The 24094-nt window shown below is 41.2% G+C and overlaps 1 protein-coding gene across 7 annotated transcripts in view; it reads right to left on the reverse strand.

The window, feature by feature from the left end:
- The window catches only part of LOC109424927 (nuclear factor 1), a 55715-nt gene extending 39284 nt beyond the window's left edge, over positions 1 to 16431 (reverse strand). The window contains exons 1-4 of one of the 7 annotated variants that reach the window (XM_062843240.1): positions 15973 to 16430; positions 15769 to 15865; positions 2187 to 2243; positions 1629 to 1790 (exon numbers count right to left, since the gene is read on the reverse strand). In XM_062843240.1, the coding sequence (XP_062699224.1) occupies positions 1629 to 1790; positions 2187 to 2243; positions 15769 to 15771 (222 nt within the window). In that variant the 5' untranslated portion in view covers positions 15772 to 15865; positions 15973 to 16430. Of the gene's footprint in view, positions 1 to 1628; positions 1791 to 2186; positions 2244 to 15768 lie in introns of all 7 variants that reach the window. The other 6 variants (XM_062843251.1, XM_062843245.1, XM_062843258.1 and 3 more) reach the window with 6 other exon arrangements.
- Positions 16432 to 24094: the final 7663 nt, after the last annotated feature.

Below are 24094 nucleotides of genomic sequence, written 5' to 3' on the forward strand. Positions count from 1 at the left end.
AAGTTTCCATTTAAAAAAAACTTCAAAGATCGTGAACAGCTATTTCAAGGGATACTGGAGGAATATCTTAAATAATTGGCTGATGATCTGGCATGAATCAAGGAAAACTTTACCCAACTAACATTTTTGCTGTAGAAGAGCTTAATCAACCACTTTTACATAAGCGTTTGTTCCATAAGCTCTTATGAAGCTACTTTTGTTAGTTGGGTAATTCATATTCTCGACCATAACATAGCTTAACCCTTATGTGGCCGGCAGGGACCCGGGTACTCAGCACCCATTTAAAATACACGGTGTAGAAAAAAGCAAAAAGTTTGCCGGCCGCATAACGGTTAATAATATTCTGCAAGATCATGTTACAAGTTTTACTCATGTGTTGCATGTTCTATTTCTACTTATAAATAAATGTGTTCCTATTCAGAGCATCATCAGATCATTTGTAACGCTCTGGCATTTGACAGGCTTGTGGAAAGTAGTCGCAGTCTAATTGCCTACTTTCAGGCCTTTTCGGGCAACGATTAGCTTTATGCATGTAAACCATTCTCCAACACGGTCGTCATTTCTAATATTCCACTATAAGAAGTCTATTTTTTGTTATGCATTTGTAGTGTTTCACTATATTAAAATCACCTGAAAGAAGACCATTAACTCCCCTCTGACTGTGAGCCTGACTACGCCCTTATCTCGCTGTAAACTGACACCACCGCACGCATCCCGAGAGGGATTCGGAATGCTATTTCCCTCAAGAACTCTGCTCAATTTGTCGACATTTGCCGGTTGATTGAGATGGTATCATGTATCTTCGGGTGGTGCGCACGGTGGTTCTTTCCGAACATCCACCGGCGCGGCGACCAGCACATGAACACATGGGCAAAGTAATTGAATAATTGGCGCTATCAGTAGATATCGTTTGTAAAACATATCAAGCATGCTCAAAGTGTTGCCCAACCTGACTTCTCTTGCACCCTCCGTCCAAGAGTGAGAGAGGGGACCCTGCTGCCGGCGTTGGTAATGGACCATGGCGCAATAACGAAGTTAACCAATCGACTTTCAACAAATAAAGTGTCTATCATCATCACCATCGACCATCATCGCCATCGACACCCACTCGAAGAATGCCTTTCGGGTTCCGATCTGATGCTGAGTGCTCCGGCGCGGTGTGGAACCGGTTTCGATTCTTGCCTCTTGGATATAAGAAACCCCCTCTCCCGATAATGGTCGGTCGGTGTACTTCAAAGGAACTTGATTGTAGTTTTTACCGGGCATTATTATTGTTTGATACAACAACCATTGTTCTGTAATTGAGTGCTTTTTGCGTCTAGCGTACAGGACAGACGACAGGATCTTTCGAACATAACCTGGCAATTACGCACAAAAACCCAGAAGATACCCAATCATCCAAGTAACCCTATCCTTGCTTTGTACTGGGTGATTAGACTGCTCCAAAAACACAAGGAGTAAATATAACTCGATTACTACGATTACTCAGAATTGTACCTTTGAAGAACATTTTCTGAAAGTTTCAACTCAAACGAGTAAAAACTGAGTAGGCTCAACTGTGTTGAAGTTTAGTAACACGAATTCAGACCAGTCTACTGGGTGACTGATGGAATCAAACGTAAACCTACCTGAAAATCTCGCTTGCACTTGTTCTCCTCGTTGTGGGTCATCTTTTTCTCGTGCTTCTTGAGGTACCGGCGTTTGGCCGCCTGTAGGTTGAACCACGTGTAGCTGAACGACTTGACGTAAGGCAGCAGAGCTTCGATGAACGGGTGGAAATCTTCCTGTTGCTGATGTTGCGGTTGTTTGATGTCAAAAGAATACGACTCGAGTCAGTTAAATTGGATTAATCACAATGAAAAAAACGAGATGGAAATGGATTTGCATTCCATCACAATCGCGCGCTCGAGGAAGTGCATTCAATGCCAATTTAGATGCCAATTGATGGGAGGTGACGGAATTTTGTGCCGGATCTGTTTCTCGATCGCAGTTGGCCAGATTGTGTGTTTTTGGAACTTCCTGGAAGAAGGGTAACCAATCAGTGCCTACTACTACTCGTTTCTACGATTGCTAGTGATGTGCTAGTTTCCCGATGGAATGCAGACAGACGGACAGGCAGACAGGCAGATTTCGAATGAATGACTTGGCTAATATGTATGTTCAGCAAATACGGTACGTGCGCTTACCTGTGTCAGAAAAGGCCCTTTAATTGAAGATTTGTTGTCCATGTTGCTCTGCACTTCCTGTGCGGAGAGTAAAAAGAAGGGGAGAAAGCATGTTAAGAAAAGACGAACCGGTAAGTGAAGTTGTCATGTTAAACCACTGCATTGACATATGTGTTTATTTTTCACAGCATTCAATAATGTCGTACGCTGGCTGGCAAGCAATGAATGGAACAAGAATCGAGGTTTCGAGTTTGCCACAGACCAAATATTGGCAAATTGAAATTATTGAAAAGTCGTACAAGATACACTTCCTGTTTGCTTCTCACTTGGCTTTGCTTCTAGAAACACAAAAAATATCAATAGTGCTGTGTGCAAAGAGAGTTTGAGAATAGCACATGAATGGCATCACACTTATATGAAAAAACCGCCAGGCGATGTATCTTTTTTTTTTCAAAAAATTCTATTTACTGGTTTCGGTGATATGACAGTTCAAAAACTAGTTGTCTAAAAAAAAGTGTTTTACAAGAACGGTTACAGCTTCGCGAAAGATTAACCAATCAAGCTCAATTTTTTTAACAATGATACACATTAAATAGGATGACAAACAGTCAAAATTTGAGTATTTTTGATGCCCTCTATGAAAAGTTACAGCTTGTTGATCTTTTTGTGAGATAAAAAAGTTGCCTATCCCAAACATTTTGACCATCCCCTGTACATAAAAACTGTCTTCAGCAAACTTGTTCAAAATTGATGGATCTACAACTTTGTCGATGAGTGTACATAGTTCTTCTTGCAAATAAAAAGCTTGGTCCCCCAATTATGCAACCATATTACTAAGAACAAGTTTGAAGGTGCAGAATGCATATTTCCTCGTAAATCTGGCTCCTGAACCACTTTGCAATGATTCGGTACACTATCAATGACACCTACATGGAGTAATCCGACAGGAATTCTGAAAAACATAACTGGAAAATCTAGACTCAGTAACATCTTGGGAGAAAACCTAGGAGTAAAACCATAAAAAATAGCAAAAAGAATTTTCTAAAAATTATGGAAGAAATCCACGAAAATTCCCACGAGAAATACCGAGAGGGGTCTTGGAAAAAATCCAGGAAGGAGCTCGGAAAGGGATACCGGAACAAAAAACTTGGGAAGAATCCCTGAAAGGATCCACCAGGTAGCCGTTTAAGAATTTCGGGAACAATCAACGAAGGCATCCGTGAAGCAATCTCAGCAGATATATCTGAAAAAAATCCCTGAGGGAATCCCGAAATCTCGCATGAAAATCTTGAGTGGTATTTATGAAATTATAATTATATTTTATTAAAGATACTTTACCAAATAAGTTGGCATTCGTGTCCAAATATTCATGAAAGAATTCCGAGAAGAATACCTAAAGGAATACTGGAAGAGATCTTGGTTGGAATCTCGGAAGAAATCCTTGGGCAATTTCTGCTACGAATGAAGAAATTAAAAAAAAATGCTGGGAAATATCCTAAAAAGAAACTGAATGCGGCAGGAATTCTTGAAAAATTCTAGTGAAAAATGTCAAATGTAGATCAGTAACCGCTTTTCCAGTACTTTTCTCATCCCTGGTTTTGTCCATCAATATGAACAATTGATAGCGTGCGCACGCACACTTCCCACCCGGAGTAACGCCTACGCTACATCGACTGACAACTGCTACCGAGATCATAGCAGGCCACGACTCTTCCTCTTTCTTCCAGACGATCGTACCAATGAGGTACAGATACAGGTGGCGCAGATAAACATTGTAAAACACTAGTTGTCTCTTTTGTTCAATCACTGATCTTATGCAACTCAATTAGTGACGTCACTGACTGAGTTGCATAAGATCAGCGGTAGAACAAAAAAGACATCTAGTGATTCGCAATGTTTATCTGCGCCACCTGTATCTGTACCTCATTGGTCGTACTGCACTGCATCAGGTCGTTGAGCTGGGCGATTCTCATCGAGAACCACCAGCCAAATTCCCACAGTCTGGGAAGAATCCCTAATCAAATATCGGATGGAATCCTCGAAAACATTTAACCTTGGAGAAATCTCTAAGAGAATCCCTTGAAACTCAATGGAGCAATTCCGAAAGCAATTCCTGAATAAATCCCGGAAGTAACCTCAAAAGTAATATTGAGAGACATCCTTAAAGGAATCCATGAAAGAATCTTAGTAAAAATCCCGGCAGGACTTTCTCAAAAAAATCCGGGAAAGAATCTAGGAAGGAATTCTGGGAAAACCCCGAAATAAATCTTTAAAAGAAGCTCGAGAAAAATCATAAAATAATCCCGAAAGGAGAGAAATCTATGATAGGAATTCTGGAAGAAGTCTTGACGGATACCAGAGAAAAAAATGAAAAGAAATCCGGGAGAAATCTATTAAGGAATTCCGGATAAAATGAATGAAAGATTTCCGAAAAGAATTCCGTATGAATCCTACTATAAATTCCATAAGGATCCCGGGAGGAGTCCCTGGAAAAAAATTGGAGCAGTCCTTGAAAGAATCTTGGAAGGATTCCTAGGATCCCGAGAGGAATCCCTGACGCAATCTTAAGAAAAAAATCTTACTAGAATCCGGGAGGAACCAATGATAGAACCCCAGGAATTCCTGAAGAATCTCTGATATATTTTGTTTGTTTGCTCTTATTAACGACCCTTTGGGTCGGAATGTCCCAGATATAACTCTGCAAGGAATCCTGCAAGAAATCTCCGAAATTATCTTAGGAGGAATCTCTAAAATAGTTCCGGAAGGAATCTTTCTAGAAGAAAACTTGAAGAAATCTCAGTAAGAACCCTGAGTGGAATATCAGGTGGAATCCCAGCAAAAATCGTGGGAAGAATCCATAGAAGAGTTTTAGTAGGTGTTAAAAGATTAATCCTGATAGGAATCCTAAGAGAAAATCTAAGAAAAATGTGTAGCCTAAGATATCCCTGATATATATCATGCCTGTGTCATTTTGTGCGATAGTTTCTTATTGAGAACCTTGTCTACACTGGGCCCTTATGTACTTGAATGGTTTGGTCGAAGAAGATAATCTATATATCCCTTCAAAATATATTAGAAACAGAAGTTGTTTTGTTACCCTACTGGCTTGCCACCTGTTTCAAGCTTTTCTTACTTATAATTGTCAATGCAAACTAAGTTTGACAACCCGAGCAGGAGAAAATAGCTGCAGAATACCAAACTCAGGTATGCAAAACCCAATACAGGTCGGACTCGATTATCCGGCGTCGGGCTCTGGCGCTTCCCATAATAAAATCTCACAAACGGAATGCTGTAAGAAGCTGAAATTTTGGCTGATCACTAATCAAAGTTGGCTTGACAAACTGTCAAAATTTCAGCTTTATAGAGCGTTCCGTTATCCAGATATGTGATTGAGAATCATGTGAACCCGACTCCGGATAATCGAGTCCAACCTGTATCTACAACCTGAATGAGGTATTAAGTAGCCGTGCATAAGAGGTAAAATACCTAAAATAATAACTGGTGTGCCTTCTAAGAATACCTTGTGAATAATGACATCTATCAGGTATTGCAATACCTCAATAATAACCAACGATTTTCCCATACAAATGGTTCATTTCTCATAACTGCATAATACCTCAAGCAGTCATCAATACCAAACCAATAACTCGTTGAGGTTTTTTTTGTTGACGACTCAACACCTACACAATATCAAAACAAGTTATTTACAATACCGGAATAACCGACCAATACCTTGTATTGGTATGATACCTGACTTTGGTATGCTGCAGTTATGTGCCCGTTATTGGTTCCTGCTCGGGATGATATACGTATTTTTAGAAAATGGAAACATTGCATATCTTCTAGTAGGGTGTAAGTTGTCAAATCAAATCAATGATACTATAGCGCCATCTTGTGAGGAAATTTGTAAATCGAGATCATTTGAATCACATCCGTAAAAAAACAGCTTTGTCTAACCAACATCATATCAACAGTGGTTATTTTTTTTTCGTGCAATAGCTGACGGTCGCCGCGCTGATGTTGTGCACGCTCAATATGCCTGTCAGCGTCATAATGACTCCAATGCACGACAAGGATTAAGATATCAAACATATTTGTTTCACATTGAATTTGAAATCGCAGCCGTAAAGTAACCTTCACAGCGACGCTTGTGCCACTTTGTTAAAGTTCTGAAATAAAACGTCATAAACCAAGTTTTGATCTTATGAACAACTTCTCCGAAGACAGAATGTTGGAGTATTACAACATTCTCAAGATATTCGCGGCAAAAGTAAACTATCCTGTAGATAGGACGCTGAGCGGATGGGCAATTTTTGGAGATCATTCTAGTCAGATTCTCGGAAAAGTTGATTTTTTAACGCAATGAATCAGTTTTAATTGTTGTGATATTGTTGTGTAAATATTGCCAGCTGGTCGTCTTAGAACAATCGCAGAAAAGATAAACATTGAGCCAACCGGAGAAATTTAATATTTTTCACCTACATAATAAAAATGTTCGGGTGATCTCAGCAGGCTGTGCGCGCGAGCGGCTATGTTCTGAAATCATCTGCAACGTGTTTTAGTAGACTACGCGTTGGCTTGAACTAGGTCGGCTCAGCTGGTGGCACTACATCATCCGGAAGAGATTTCCATGTATTTTGCGCAGGTTGCGGTTTTTAAAATATGAATTCCGAGACTGCGCTTGGAAGTGGTTTCGGATTCGAGGTTAGACGGTCTCTTTGGCAGGAGTTGTTCTCAGGTGGATGTTATTGTTGGAAATCCGGTCGCTCTGCATAGTTGCCGGCCATGTTACAACGCTGGCTATATGAATACGATATAGTCATTGAAGTCATTGTTGTCATCAAACATTTGAAAACATTTTTTTCGCCAAAACTAACGATTTCACATTGAACATGTATTCACATGAGGAATGAAACTCAGTTAATAAGCCAAGCTACTCTGTTTGGTTAAACCACTATGACATTATACCTTTCCAGCTTAATTTGGTGAGACCTTTTCATGATAAATAAAAATAACCTTTTTTTTATTTTAATTCTTTATAAGGTCGAGAAAACCAGACACGGAATCCACTCGTTCTACATTGGAATATAAAGTACATGTGGTGTAATGAACAAAAACGATTTTATTTTCAAAAAATTCGATGGTCGATTTTGTATGAAAAAAATTGGTCTAAATTTCAACTTTTTGTCAACAAAGTTTAAAATGTTGTTATTTTGTGATGCGTTTATCAATCATGCTGATTTTTTGATAAGTTATTGCCCTAATATTCATGAGTTACATGTGTTGGTTTGAACTCGATTGGTCAACCATTTTGGACGATATGGCAATTTTAGTACATGCCCATTTATAACACTAGTTTACAGCATTTTTGAACTCGGTAAGCTGATGATCATTTTTGGTGTAGAATCATGCCCTGAGTTCGAAAACGCGAAGGAAAAAAATTACAGTAGAGCGGAAATTTTTCGACTTTCCATACAAGGATGATGATTTGAAATCGATTTTTATTCTATTTTTAAGCAACGTTGCTCACTTCACACATCTCATTCTCCGTAATCAATACTCCGATTGAGCTGAATTTTTTACTGTAACTCGCCTACATATGATATGTCAAATCAACGTTGAGAAAGAATTTTTAGAATGTTTTTTTCTTATTGAAAAAAATACATTTCTTCATATTTTTTTGAAAATTTGGCTAAAATTTGAGGAGATCGTCCCTGAAACTCGCCAATATCTTGAAATTCATCAATCTGACGCAAAACCTGCATTCAGATGATCAAATGGTATTGTATTCAGCTTTTAATTTATGGAAAAAGATTTGAAATTGGTTGACCTAAACGCAAGATATTTGAATTTTAGTAAATTCCATATTTTTAAAAATTGTAAAACTCGATATTGAGCTAAAACTCACAAACTGCTCTACTTAAAATTTTTTGAAGCACGGTTTCGAAATCAGTGCTAAGTTGTGCTTCAAAAATTTTGGTCGTTGACAGAAGTTCACGACTTTCGTTTTATTTTGTAAACTAGTGTAATAGTACATTTTTTTCAAAAGGTTGAGTTCCTAAAAGTAATGAAGCAATCAAGTTGAAATGTTGTCCACAAGTATAAGGAACACAGGCCTTTTATTCCCCATGATTAGATTATCGATAAATTTCAAGAGTACCATTCATAGTTTTCAGGACAGCGTACGATTCAGCAAAATAGAAAAGAGTTATGGCAGATTAAGATCAAACATGGTTTTCCGGCGAAGCTGATCAGACTGATTCATGCGACGCTTAACGGATAGAAATCAAGTGTACGGGTTGCGGATGTAATTTCGTCGTCGTACGTTCATAAACCACGTAGACCAAAATTTGGCCATCTCAGAAGGATCAGCGAAGGCTCACCGGTACGAGTTGCAGCTCATCAAGTATCAAGTAAATACTTGCTCACTTGCCACAAGCTTAACATTGAAAAAACTTGTGTACTGGTTTAGTTGTTATTGAGATTGGTTAGCATTAGCATCAAACAAGTCGCACAAGTTCGTAGGTGGTACAATCCCAGACTGGCGTTGTTATAAGAATTGCCTCTTCTTGTCCGTTACCAAAGCACAGAGATTCGGGGTTCTATGACAAGATTGAGGCAATCTTTCAACGGTCGGAAGCCGTCCTGGTCAAGTCTTTGCGACAACTGCGGGATGGGACAGGAAGATATTTTGGACACTTAAGAAAGGTACCTAGAAACCTCTACGTCCTCTCAGGTCTAGGTGTCACGGTAATTTGGATGTTTTTAGTGGAAAGGTTGAGTTTAAAGGATATGTTTACACAACGTTTAGGGACCAATTGATGCGTTTGTATTATGTACTCTCGAGACAAAATCGTCGACTTCCACATGCGTCTCCCGGACATCCAGCAGCAATATCACCAAAAATTTACACGAGAATCATGCGAAAATGAAGTCGAATTCCAGCACCCCGATGGGAATTAGACGAACTCTCACAACTGTCGCGAATCATTCCATACTCGCTACTATGTGATCCACAAAATTATCATTTAAGACAAATATGGTGAAGACCCAGGGTCAATTAGCCAATACTTTCCGAGTAAAATTTACGGAAGCCATAACACCACCAGCTGTTTCTCAATTCGACCGGACTCATTCAAAACAACGCAGAGCAAAGAAAACGAGTGATAGTTTTGAAAACGCAGCCGCTCGCGCGCACAGTCTGCCACAATCATTGAGAAATTACATCTACAAAGGGTTCTTGAAGAAATTTCTTCAGGACTTCTTTCAGATTACTCCTGAAGAGTCTCTCGAGCAATGTTTATGAGAATTATTTTGGGTAGATTTCCAAGGATTAATTCTTAGGCTCCACCAGGGCCATAGAAATTCGTCTAGGGCGAGGATGGGAACAATCACTTGCAAAGAGCTACACCCACTTGATATTACCTCAGCTCAGAAGCAATTGTGTATGGAAGGCTTTTACCTTGTAGTTTGATCTAAAAGTTTTCCACGCGCATACCAAAGCCGTGTCAAAGACAAGAACACGACTCTCCACGTAGTGAGTGTAACTTACACTCATCATGTGGAGAGTCGTCTTCATAGTTATCTCATAACTTTGGTATGCGTGAGCGACCAATCTTCTAGATAAATGTGCAAGTTAAAAACCCTCCATGCACTGTTTTATCGATAGCATGCTTCTAAGCTAAGGATAATAGCATGTGAGTGTAACTCTTTGCTAGTGAGTGTTTCGATTCCTGATCTAGGGATTCGTTTAAAAAAATCCTTCGGAAATTTATGCAAATGACTCCTTCAGAATTTTCATCAGTGATTCCTTCAGAAATTCTTTTGAAGATTATTTCATAAAGTCTTCCAATGATTTCTTCAGAAAAACTTCCAGAAATTTCTTTAGAAATTGGAACAGTCTGACCACTTTGACCAATTTGTTCAGTAATTGCTCTGTCTAGGGATTCCATTGAAATTTCCCGCAGGTATGTGTACAGGAATTTCTTCAGCGAATCATCCAGATAACCCTGCAGCATTGAGGCAGGAGTTTCTCCAGACATTCCTACAAAAGTTCATACTGAGATTGCTTCAGGATTTCAAGATATTTCTCCATGCATTTCCCCAAAAAAGTCTCCGGCGTTTTCTCTAAGGACAATTCTATGAATTCTTCCCTTGATTAATTAATATTCAGAAATATTTCCTAGAGATTTCCAGAGGAATTCCTTTAGAAAAATCTCCAGGTATTGCATCAGAAACACGTCTACAGATTACTCAAAAAATACGTCTACAGATTATTCCAAAAAATCCTCCAAAAATATTATTTTAGGATTGATTTTGGAATATCTCCAAAAAAAATCATCAAGGAAAAATTCTTCTGAAATTCCTGGGATCTCTTCAGGTGTGCCTCGTGAAATTCATTCAACAGTTCTTTTTAAGATTTCAACAGGGATTCAACTGTAGATTTTTTCAAAAAAACCTACAGAGGTTCTTTCAGAAGCTCCTGTTTAGATTTCTTCTGAATTTATTTCTCGGAGTCTTTCTTAAATTTCTGAAAAATATCTCCGGTAACTTCTTAAAAAATTCAAGGATTACTTCAGGAATTTCAGTAAGAGATTTCTACAGAGCTTCCGTCAGAAATTCTTCCAAAGATTCCTCCAAGAGTGCGTTTAGGGATTCCCGCAGAAATTCCTAAAAGAATTTTGTTTTTTTTTTTTAATTGGCTCGGTGATTCCGTCAAAAAAATATACTGGGATTTTATACAGATTCAAGCAGGAATTGTAACAGATATTTTTCCAGTGCTTTTTCTAAAGTTCTTCCAGAAATTTCTCAAAAAAATACAGGGAGAATTCTTTAAGAATGATTAAGGAAATCCCTCTAAAAAAAACAAAACTCCTGGTGATACCTTTGGAGATTATCAGACGAAATTCATGAACATTTTCTAGGGGGATTCTTGGCCAACAATTCTCGAAGCAATTGCTGAAGTCATCTTTGGAGGAAATCCTGGAGAAATGGCTGGAAGAAAACCTTATGAAACTTCTTAAGAAGCTTTTGTAATTCATAGAAATAAAATCTTGACAAACTTTGGAAGGAACTCTGAAAGTAATGCCAAAGAAAAACTTCTTGAGGAATTTCGGGAGGGATTCCTGGAGAAATCCTCAGAGGATTTTCTGACAAAATCTCATAAAAACTATCTGGAGAAATTACTCCATTACTGGATTTTTTTGATGAAATACCTCAAAAATTTTTGGATGAACCCTCGGAAAATTTCTCAAGTACCACAAGAAATACTTAGAAGAATTTCATATACAATTTTTGAATTCATTAGTGCACAAAACAAATGAAGTACTGTCCAAAAGAAATTCCTAAACTAATCTCGAATAATCAAAAAAATCCTGGAAGAACTAAAGATTCCTCTGCTGGATTTCATAGAATATATTACAAACTTTCTTGACAAATGTCAAGGAATAGATTGTGGAGATATTTCTGCAGGAATTGATGAGATAATCTTTTGAGAGGAGCTCTCTGAAAGGGTTTTTGAATCTCTGTGGAAAAAGTCTCCTGCATCTTTGGAGGAATGCATGAAGAATGCCCTGGTGGAATTCCTAGGAGATTTGTTAGAAAAATTTCAGGAAGAATCCCAGAAAATTATGGAAAAAATTCTGATCATATGATCAGAAGGAGGATTTTTCCAGAAATATTCGAAGAAATACATTAAGGAATACATGTACGAACTTCTAGAGCAAACTTCGAAGAAATTTCCTAAAGTATCCCTGAAGGAATCCCAGGATGAATTCTGAAATGTATTTCTGAAGAAACCCGTGAACTAATTTCAAGATGAATCTTATGGAATCTTTTTTGAGAAACTCCTGAGGAAGAACCCAATAGAATTCCTGGAAGAATTCTAGGAAGAAAATCTGGATAGATCACTGGAAAAAAATAAGAAATATATGGACAGGAATTTATGATGAAATCATTCTAGAAAATACTGTAGGTGTAGGACTTTTTTACCATGAAAATTCTGGAAAATTTGTTAAATCCTGAAAGAAACCCTTAAGATTTTTTTGCGGGATCCCTTGAGGTAATCGTGAAGTAAATTCTGAAGAAGTAAATGGGATGAAATACATTCTAAGATAATTGTCAATGGAATCTGTGGGAATTTAGCTGATGGTTCTCGATGAGAATCGCCAAGCGCAGCGACCCGATGCACTGTGCGTCCGACGTGATTGGACGCTGACCGAAAAAAAAGGAAGAGTCGCAGCTTGCCATGATCTCGTCAGCAGCTGTCACTCGATAGCGTAGACGTTACCCCGGGTGGGCAGTGGTCGTGCGTTATCTATTGTCTGGTGACATATAAACTTCTGCACGAGTTTATGCTGGTTTGCTTATTCTCACAGAAAATTTGACGTTTGAGCGGTGCCGACACCTCTCAAACGTCAAATTTCGTGTGAGAGTAAGTAGGCCAGTATAAATTCGTACGTAATCCATTGAGGGATGAGACTGTTAACACACTGAGAGATGCTCATTGTCAGACATATACCACACATAATCTTTATAAATTTTTTTGATGAACTCATAAAAGGTTTTTCTGCAAGAATGCCCTTTCCGCAGTAATTACAGAAAGATTTGATAAATCTTAATTAGGCGTAATATTGAAGTGATTTCCATTGGGGCGTAACAGTGTTTACTAGGTATGCACCTCAAACGAAATCGCGCAAGTAATTTCCGTTTAGTGCATTATTTTTCCTTGATCGGAATTCTCCATTGCTCGAAGTAAATTTTTGACAGATCTCAGGTGAGTTTAACAGATAACCTCTCTCTCTCTTCTTGGCGTAACGTCCTCATTGGGACAAATCCTGCTTCTCAGCTTAGTGTTCTATGAGCACTTCCACAGTTATTAACTGAGAGCTTCCTCTGCCAATCACCATTTTGCATGCGTATATCGTGTGGCAGGCACGAAGATACTCTATGCCCAAGGAAGTCAAGGAAATTTCCTTTACGAAAAGATCCTGGACCGACCGGGAATCGAACCCGTCACCCTCAGCATGATCATGCTGAATACCCGTGCGTTTACCGCCTCGGCTATATGGGCCAAACAGATAACCTATGGGAGAGAAAAGCACAAAAACCAAGGCCGTCTCTGTCTAACTTATGAAGAACTGTCAAAGTGACCTGAGAATATTGTCAAATCATGTAATAAAGTATGATAAAGAAATTTTGCACAGAAAGCTCCATTTGATTTAACATTTCTTCTCAGCTCCGTACTGGGTTCAAGTAAAATGCAAAGCTTGCTAATTTTGTGAGCGATTCCTTGCCTCAATTTTCCACTCATCGAGATAGGCCAAGAAAGTTCTTGCGATCTGCGTACTAGCCAATAGGGGGCGCTAAAATTTGGAAACCTTAAGCCACAGAGGAACAGACGCAGACGTAACACTTAGAACAAATTATATTAAAAATCATCGTCACGAAATCGAAATCGCCCAATGCTAACCATGCCGTGTTTGGACAAGCCACCACTAGATGGTGGTAGTGAGCAAACGTCAAACAGGAGCAAAAACGATGCCTGCGCCGCGACTGGTCAATTGACCAACTACCGTATATTTGAATCGTTGATGGAAAGCGAGTGGAGTGTGACGTCTGTTTCTCTGTGCTTGAGTAATTAGCTCTGATTCTAACATGACAGCATTGGCTAAAACTTTTCTTAATCAAAGGTGTATACATAGTTTAATACTCAACGTTTCCACAAGAAAACGCATCGAACTCAAATTTCTATAGCGCACATGATTTGACGATGCACACTATGGAATTCCAAATTGAAAGAGTGATTACAATTGAGCCAGTTTACGAAGTGACAACAATGTTGATGATGATATTGATTTTGACGGGTTCGGACGCATGCTCCTGTCAAATTTTTATTCATTAAATCGGCTCGTAAAATGGACTATTATGAGTGGGAATTATTGTGAAAGTTGTTGTGATGACTGAAATTGCATCAGCCTACTTTATCAAACCGACACAGTACTGTTGTGTAGACTGCAGCATGGTGATCATAGATGGCGATGAGCTTCAAAAATCATCATAGACGGCTTTGCTTCGTGATAAATGTCAGAAAGTTAAAATGTGCGATCAGTTCTTTAACGAATATTGAGCAGTACAGATGTGCTACGAAGATAAAGAAGATGCACTGCTTCAACGCCCGGTGACAATAAGTACATCTTTCGAAACTATTGAGAAGCATAAATACAAAAATATATAAATATTTCAGGTTTCATCTGTAGATTCTTATATCATTCATGTAGATTTGACGACGTATGACATCTAGTAATTGGTCAACCGTCCAAATCCACAAAAGTCACCTGTTTGACATTTTAACAAATGTTTGGTACATTAAAACCAATTTCCTCCCGTTTACCTCAATGAGCCAATAACCCCATTAAATGCATCATCTCCATCGCACGCCAAGCAACACTGTATCGTCTACTAAAGAATCCAGAACATTTCCCTCAGAACGAGCCAAATCACTTTCATTCATGACATTCCTCTTATTTCCTGGCCAACGTCCCAACCTTTACCTCGCCTCTCTTGCAACTCCCCAGCCTCTGGCGCTCCTTTACAACCAATCATCACCTCAGCAGCCAGACTTTTCATTCATTCATTCATGATAACACACTTGAGTCTTGGCAAAGTTCTAAAATAGTACTACGCTCGGCTACTACCACCGACCGAACGGCTCTGCTGGCTCAGATCAGATGCTGCTTGCTACCGGTTCGGATGGTTGGTTGTTACCATACTACTTTTGGCGTTGACTCTCTTGGCTCAGGAACTGCAGCATGCTGCTGCTGCTATGCAGGTAGGCCAAAAACCGTACCGCGCCGACAGCGAAAGTGTCTATTTTCGAGCCAAACTCTTGAAGAGCCCGGCGCGGCCTGCCGAAACCTCAGCAGTCCCAGACATTCGGTCTCAGTCCCAGTCAGTGCCAACTAGACCGCACACGGGAGTACCTACACGCGACATCGATGACGTCGACGCGTCGACAACACAGCAGTCCATGATTCTGCGAAACTTTGCTGCTTCATGTCTTCCTTCTTTTTTTTTCGCTGTTTCGATTTGGCTCGAAGAAAGCGTCTTTTAGAAAATTCTTGGCACGAAACTAAGTATTTTGTATGTTTTGATACAACATGTTGATCGTCGTCGTCGTCATCACACGGGAGATCCCGCGGCCAACTGCGACCGGTTCTGTTTACATTCGATTTTGTGTACATCCGATCGGACGCATGATTTTAAGGTGGTTTTTCGCGTCTAAATTTTCCTAATTTTTCAAATGCGCCTAGAAAGGGAATGGATCGAAGAACCCTGTCAAAAGCGCATGGTTGCCTTGCGTTACTGCACACACTGCACAGACAGACAGACAGAGTGCACCCCCCAGCGCTAGAAAGGGGGCTGAAGTTTGCGTGGAAGGCGGGCGCACACGAGAGAGAGGAAAAATCTGGGCCTCTTTCGTAATCACACCAGAGCTAGAGCGCTGCGATGAATTTTCTTTTCAACAAAACAACCACCCGCTTTTCTCGAGCGCATTGGCTCGCCCCTCGACAAAGTTGTTGATAAGAACTGATAACAGACTAACCATCCCACCCAGCCTCCTCGGATGTTTACGTACTCGGTTCTGGTCTGGCTCGGCAGGAATTTTCTCGATATCTAACACAATAAATCAACCACTGACACTATCCAAGGATCAACGCAAAAAAGAGGAAAATCCTTGAGAAAAATTGGATTTTCCCTACACGGGGCACAACGACACAGCGAATTCAGACTAATCACATAAGGCTACCTGGTAACGTTTAACAACGGAACAAAAATCTACCGAAAACTTAAAAAACTTCACAGTCTAGACACATTAATCACAGCACACATTGGATGAACACCATCGGGGTAGCACAGCCTACTGCTGTTGGAGTTTGTTCTTGTTCCTCCGATTTGCACGCACTGTGTGACAACTCAAAGGGCCTCCCCCCTCTTTTCTAACACCAACAACAAACACTGTGGCTCACTTGGACCGAACCCGTCCTGGATTTCACCGATTTTCCATTTTCGATCACCACAGCCTACTACACTGATCGTTTCTTATTTTTCGAAGAAATGGTCTTGCGGACAGAGAAAAGACAGACAGATAGATTTTAGAAGGGAAAATTTCAGACGGGAAATCAAATATCAAAATAAAAACCGAACGAGAGGAAAAAGAGGTGTGCGTGTCGCCTGTCGTGTGCACTAAAGTGTCGTCGGTCGGCGAAGATAGAACTTCTTGGGATGCTGCAGGGCGAAAATGCAGCTCTCCGACGTCTGGCGTCGTCGTGAAACGTGCACGGCTCTTTCGTCGTTGCGTGGGATGCAGAGCGAATTGCACTTGGATGCTGTGGAAAATTTTCGCCTGCGAGGCGAAGGAAATTCGGCGTAAGAGTTTCAAAATGGACGTTTAAAATGCTGAAAATTCTATATTATATCCATCGATGTCGACTCTCCTGGAAGAATGTTTGTCGTTCATCCGTGAATATTCAAGGAAAGCGCATCATAGTAGCCCGGAAAATAATGTTCTGTCGACTTTTTAGCTTGATATAGATATTTATTAGAAAATCGTGATCCTGCAATCTAGAACACACACAGTGAATTCCTCATGGAAACTAGAATCAATTCCTGATGAAAATCAGAGTGCATTTGTCATGTAAATCAGAGTAAAATTCCGAATATATTCCTCTAGGAATTCCGAATGAATTCCTCCAGGAATTTCGAATGAATTCCTCCAGGAATTCCGAATGAATTCCTCCAGGAATTCCGAATGAATTCCTCCAGGAATTCCGAATGAATTCCTCCAGGAATTCCGAATGAATTCCTCCAGGAATTCCGAATGAATTCCTCCAGGAATTCCGAATGAATTCCTCCAGGAATTCCGAATGAATTCCTCCAGGAATTCCGAATGAATTCCTCCAGGAATTCCGAATGAATTCCTCCAGGAATTCCGAATGAATTCCTCTAGGAATTCCGAATGAATTCCTCCAGGAATTCCGAATGAATTCCGAATGAATTCCTCCAGGAATTCCGAATGAATTCTTCCAGGAATTCCGAATGAATTCCTCCAGGAATTCCGAATGAATTCCTCCAGGAATTCCGAATGAATTCCTCCAGGAATTCCGAATGAATTCCTCCAGGAATTCCGAATGAATTCCTCCAGGAATTCCGAATGAATTCCTCCAGGAATTCCGAATGAATTCCTCCAGGAATTCCGAATGAATTCCTCCAGGAATTCCGAATGAATTCCTCCAGGAATTCCGAATGAATTCCTCCAGGAATTCCGAATGAATTCCTCCAGGAATTCCGAATGAATTCCTCCAGGAATTCCGAATGAATTCCTCCAGGAATTCCGAATGAATTCCTCCAGGAATTCCGAATGAATTCCTCCAGGAATTCCGAATGAATTCCTCTAGGAATTCCGAATGAATTCCTCCAGGAATTCCGAATGAATTCCGAATGAATTCCTCCAGGAATTCCGAATGAATTCCTCCAGGAATTCCGAATGAATTCCTCCAGGAATTCCGAATGAATTCCTCCAGGAATTTCGAATGAATTCCTCCAGGAATTCCGAATGAATTCCTCTAGGAATTCCGAATGAATTCCTCCAGGGATTCCGAATGAATTCCTCCAGGAATTCCGAATGAATTCCTCCAGGAATTCCGAATGAATTCCTCCAGGAATTCCGAATGAATTCCTTCAGGAATTCCGAATGAATTCCTCCAGGAATTCCGAATGAATTCCTCCAGGAATTTCGAATGAATTCCTCCAGGAATTCCGAATGAATTCCTCCAGAAATTCCGAATGAATTCCTCCAGGAATTTCGAATGAATTCCTCCAGGAATTCCGAATGAATTCCTCCAGGAATTCCGAATGAATTCCTCCAGGAATTCCGAATGAATTCCTCCAGGAATTCCGAATGAATTCCTCCAGGAATTCCGAATGAATTCCTCCAGGAATTCCGAATGAATTCCTCCAGGAATTCCGAATGAATTCCTCCAGGAATTCCGAATGAATTCCTCCAGGAATTCCGAATGAATTTCTCCAGGAATTCCGAATGAATTCCTCCAGGAATTCCGAATGAATTCCTCCAGGAATTCCGAATGAATTCCTCCAGGAATTCCTAATGAATTCCTCCAGGAATTCCGAATGAATTCCTCCAGGAATTCCGAATGAATTCCTCTAGGAATTCCGAATGAATTCCTCCAGGAATTCCGAATGAATTCCTCCAGGAATTCCGAATGAATTCCTCCAGGAATTCCGAATGAATTCCTCCAGGAATTCCGAATGAATTCCTCCAGGAATTCCGAATGAATTCCTCCAGGAATTCCGAATGAATTCCTCCAGGAATTCCGAATGAATTCCTCCAGGAATTCCGAATGAATTCCTCCAGGAATTCCGAATGAATTCCTCCAGGAATTCCGAATGAATTCCTCCAGGAATTCCGAATGAATTCCTCCAGGAATTCCGAATGAATTCCTCCAGGAATTCCGAATGAATTCCTCCAGGAATTCCGAATGAATTCCTCCAGGAATTCCGAATGAATTCCTCCAGGAATTCCGAATGAATTCCTCCAGGAATGCTGAATGAATTCCTCCAGGAATTCCGAATGAATTCATCCAGGAATTCCGAATGAATTCCTCCAGGAATTCCGAATGAATTCCTCCAGGAATTCCGAATGAATTCCGAAGAATTCCTCTAGGAATTCCGAAGAATTCCTCTAGGAATTCCGAAGAATTCCTCTAGGAATTCCGAAGAATTCCTCTAGGAATTCCGAAGAATTCCTCTAGGAATTCCGAAGAATTCCTCTAGGAATTCCGAAGAATTCCTCTAGGAATTCCGAAGAATTCCTCTAGGAATTCCGAAGAATTCCTCTAGGAATTCCGAAGAATTCCTCTAGGAATTCCGAAGAATTCCTCTAGGAATTCCGAAGAATTCCTCTAGGAATTCCGAAGAATTCCTCTAGGAATTCCGAAGAATTCCTCTAGGAATTCCGAAGAATTCCTCTAGGAATTCCGAAGAATTCCTCTAGGAATTCCGAAGAATTCCTCTAGGAATTCCGAAGAATTCCTCTAGGAATTCCGAAGAATTCCTCAAGGAATTCCGAATGAATTCCTCTAGGAATTCCGAATGAATTCCTCTAGGAATTCCGAATGAATTCCTCTAGGAATTCCGAATGAATTCCTCTAGGAATTCCGAATGAATTCCTCTAGGAATTCCAAAGAATTCCTCTGGAAATTCCGAAGAATTCTCTGGAAATTCCGAAGAATTCCTCTGGGAATTCCGAAGAATTCCTCTGGAAATGCCAAAGAATTCCGAATGAATATTCCGAAGAATTCCTCTGGGAATTCCGAAGAATTCTTCTGGGAATTCCGAAGAATTCCTCTGGGAATTCCGAAGTATTTCAAATGAATTCCTCAGGGAATTCCGAATGAATTCTTCTAGGAACTCCGATTGAAATCCTCTGGGAATTCCGAAGAATTCCTCTAGGAATTCCGAATGAAATCCTCTAGGAATTCCGACTGAACTCCTCTAGGAATTCCGAATGAATTCCTCTGGGAATTCCGAAGAATTCCTCTGGGAATTCCGAAGAATTCCTCTGGGAATTCCGAAGAATTCCTCTGGAAATTCCGAAGAATTCCTCTGGGAATTCCGAAGAATTCCTCTGGGAATTCCGAAGAATTCCGAGGAATTCCTCTGGTAATTCCGAATGAAATCCTTTGGGAATTCCGAATGAATTCCTCTAGGAATACAGAATGAATTCCTTAAGGAATTCCGAAGAATTCCTCTAGGAATTCCGAATGAAGTCCTCTAGGAATACCGAATGAATTCCACTAGGAATTCCGAATGAATTCCTCTAGGAATACCGAATGAATTCCACTAGGAATTCCGAATGAATTCCTCTAGGAATTCCGAATGAATTCTAGCAATTCCGAATGAATTGTAGCAATTCCGAATGAATTCCTCTAGGAATTCCTCTGGGAATTCCTCTAGGAATTCCTCTGGGAATTCCTCTAGGAATTCCTCTGGGAATTCCGAAGAATTCCTCTGGGAATTCCGAAGAATTCCTCTGGGAATCCCGAAGAATTCCTTTGGGAATTCTGAAGAATTCCTCTGGGAATTCCGAAGAATTCCTCTGCGAATTCCGAAGAATTCCTCTGCGAATTCCGAAGAATTCCTCTGGGAATTCCGAAGAATTCCTCTGGGAATTCCGAAGAATTCCTCTGGGAATTCCGAAGAATTCCTCTGGGAATTCCGAAGAATTCCTCTGGGAATTCCGAAGAATTCCTCTGGGAATTCCGAAGAACTCCTCTGCGAATTCCGAAGAATTCCTCTGGGAATTCCGAAGAATTCCTCTGGGAATTCCGAATGAGTTCCTTTAGGAATTCCGAATTAATTTTCTTCAGCGGTACTGGGTGCTTTATCATCCTTCCTTTGGTTGGAGTCCACCCCGGGTCGCTACGAGCTGCCGAAACGTTCTAACAACTGCTTCACAAAATGACTCGGATTCCAAGGACTTTGTTGGCTAATCCGAAGTCCTTCATCAACAACTCCTCTGCCAGTTAGGGGCTGTCCATTAATTACGTAAGGGAATTTTAGCGACTTTCCGACACCCCCTCCCCCCCTTGTAAGATTTCTTGTATGAGAACCCAAAAAAAATTGTATGGCGCGTAAGATCTCTCAGACCCCCCCTCCCCCCATAAACCCTTACGTAATCAATGGACAGCCCCTTACTTCTTATATTCGTTGACCCAGTACTGGCTATCAGAAGGTCGTCGACATACACGACCACAATCAGGATGTTTAGCTATCCAATAAGTATCTAGTTCCAGATTCTGCAGCCCTGTTCCAATCCGTATAACACTCGTTTCAACTTGCAGATGTTTCTCGGACATCGGGAGTCGACGAAACCATCCGACTGTTGCATGTAAGTGTATGGCTTCCTCTCCTAGTTCACCTTACAGAAACGCGGTCACTGCATCCATCTGGTGTATCTTCAGGGTCCAGACTAGTGACTAACGACTTCAGATAGCGGATAGTGGTATTCCGGAGTTGAGAGTACTTCATAGTCGACACCCTTCACTTGAAAATAGCATTTGCTTACGGGCCTTGTAACTTTCAGTGGATCCATCTGGGTTCGTCTTCATCTTATACCTACATCCACATGCAGCGGAGTGCTTTCCTTCCTTCTGGCTGATCGGTTAGCTCCCAGGTTTGGTTGTTCATCCACGCTCAATACTTCTACACACCATTGCACCTTTCCAACGATCGTTTTTCTTGAACGAAATCGCTTTTTAGACCGTCTGTGGCTCGCCATCGCCATTCGTATCGCATAACTGAGGAGATTGGAAAGTACCATGAGGTAGAACACTGACGCCCAAATGAAAATCTTGATGCTTTCCTGGGGTTACGTGCTCCCTCACACTGCGCCTTACCAGCTGATGTGGGTCCTGTGGAGGAAACGCAGCAGCTTGTAGATCGGCACCTCTTCACCTCTTCTCTGCCGTTCGGTCATCCTCTTCACCGTCTTCGAGCTCCTCCTCTGCAACCTCGTTCTGCACAATCGTTTCGAAAGGTGCTACTTCGATTCGAGGGCTAACTTCGATTCGAGCAACTCGTACATCATCCAGAAAGATCACGTCACGGCTGACTGCTACGTCTTGAGTCATGCAGTTGTAGACTCTGTATGCCTTCGTATTCGCCTATAAACATTGCTCGTTCTGACTTGAAAAGTGACCTGGTACTCTCTCTTGGAAATTTTGCTCACAGATAATAGATTCACGGCTAAATCTGGAACACATGGAACATTACTCATGGTGATTTCACATGACGTACCTCGAATGTCCGCTCGACCTGATTGACGGCACCCTTGGCAACGACAGACGCTTTCTGTAGCTTGTTCGGATTGCTGTAGAACGCCCCATCATCCTGCTGGATTTTTGCTTTGACAACGATCGCCGTAAGCTTCATACCCGATGACTCCAATCCTGCTTCATCAGTTCAAACTGTTTCGGTAGCTCTTTCACCAGCAAACTTGCCAGCTCAGTATCGTCAACTTGAAATCCGACCTCAGAAAACTGGGGACTCGTCGTCAACAGTTCGTTTACATACTCTTGAGTCGTCTGGCAGATCAAATTCCGATCAGCCTCCGTAACAGCGCAATATTCCGGGTAGATCCACTGTGCTCGTAGCTTCTGTAGCAATTTTTGCGTTCCGCACCAGCCCATAGAACCTCAGTTGAAGACACACGCGTTTCAAACTGTTTCCGTTAATGCTTATCCCAACGGTATCCCATTTTAAGAGGTTATGGGCTCGACCAGTAAGGATTCGGTGCACGTGCAAGGCATTCCTCAATTCCACGGAGGTCCAGGGTTCCATAACTGGAGTTTTAGTGTGCGAATGAACCTGGACACTATGGGACTGGAGCATACCTTAACAACTGAAGATTCCCCGAAAGTGACTGCGGAAAAAGCAAAGTTCAACGAGGCGGACAAGAAGGTAAAGTCGATGCTGATTGGTTTTCTACGAGATGATTGTCTAGAGATCGTTCGAGACAAACGGACAGCGAAACTGAAGCAACTCGGGCGTTTGGAGATGAAGGAATGAGAATCCATGCGGAACCATCTGGTGTGTTTCGATGACCTGATCCGAGAGCTACGGGTGGCAGGAGCAGAGCTAAAGGAACCGGATATGGTGGTGATCCTGTCCGGGACTCTATGACTCGGATACGACCCGTTAATAACTGCTCTGGATAATCTCCGCGTTGGTGATTTGACGTTAGATATAGTGAAGTAACGGCTTCTGGGCGAAGAAGTGAAGCAGCTCGACAGACATCAAGATGTTACGAATGAGAAGCCGAATGCGTTCGTTGCAGAAAATGAAAGGACCACCTTGAAGAAATTCAACGGCAAGTGTCATAGGTGCGGGCACATGAAGAAGGACCACAGCGAAGCAAATGCGGCTGCTGGATCAAAGATCAAGGCGGTAAGTTTTATGGCCGGTCGCGCAACAGACTCTCGACGCCGTGATGGATGGTTTTCAAATTAGATTCCAGGTCAAGCGACCATCTTGTGAACGAATGCCGGTGTTTTTTTCGACGATGAACAAGTTGTCAAGCCCCGTCATATTCAACGTGGCCAAAGACGGTGAGACCTTGGAAGCTCGGAAGAAATGTATAATCGAAGGAGTCAGTAACAGAGGCGTGAATGAATGAAGGTCAATGATGTGCTGTACATACCGGACTTAAGAGATAACCTGATGTCGGTCAAGAAACTGACCGAAACTGGAATCTCAGTGTTGTTTAGCGGTAAAGATGCTACTTTGATGAAGGAAAACGCGGTCATCGCTACAGAGTACGTAAAAGGAAGTCTGTATTAGCTGTAAATCAAGTTGAACAAGCCATTAGCGAATGTGTGTCAAACAGGAGTGAACGATCTGTGCTAGGACAACCAGCAAGCCCTCTCGAAACTCGTGCAACAGAACATGGTGGAAGGTATCGGCACGAAGCCGGAAAAGGTCAAAATCTTTTTTCACCGCATTGTTTGCTATTAAAAATGGTTCAGATCGGTTGAGACGTTCCGGAGTTATTGCCCATTTCAGTGATCCGGATCAGCACCGGTGGAACTGGCCGTATATAAAACTGAACCAAGCCCCATCATGCGACACATCAAATTGCGACGATTTTTGTAACCTTTAGTATGGTTGATGAATTTTATTCGATAATGAACACTGGAGATCAGAAATTCCACGATGTCGACCCAAAACTCTAGATGGCAGCTTAATATTCAAGATGGCGGCTCCAAATTCAAAATGGCGGCTGATCAATAGAGTTGAGGGCTCTAAAACCATGCAATATGGGTATATTTGGTATGAGGAAGATGTCCGGAGTC

This window comes from Aedes albopictus, chromosome 1 (genome assembly GCF_035046485.1).
Source record: "Aedes albopictus strain Foshan chromosome 1, AalbF5, whole genome shotgun sequence".
Lineage (NCBI taxonomy): Eukaryota > Metazoa > Arthropoda > Insecta > Diptera > Culicidae > Aedes > Aedes albopictus.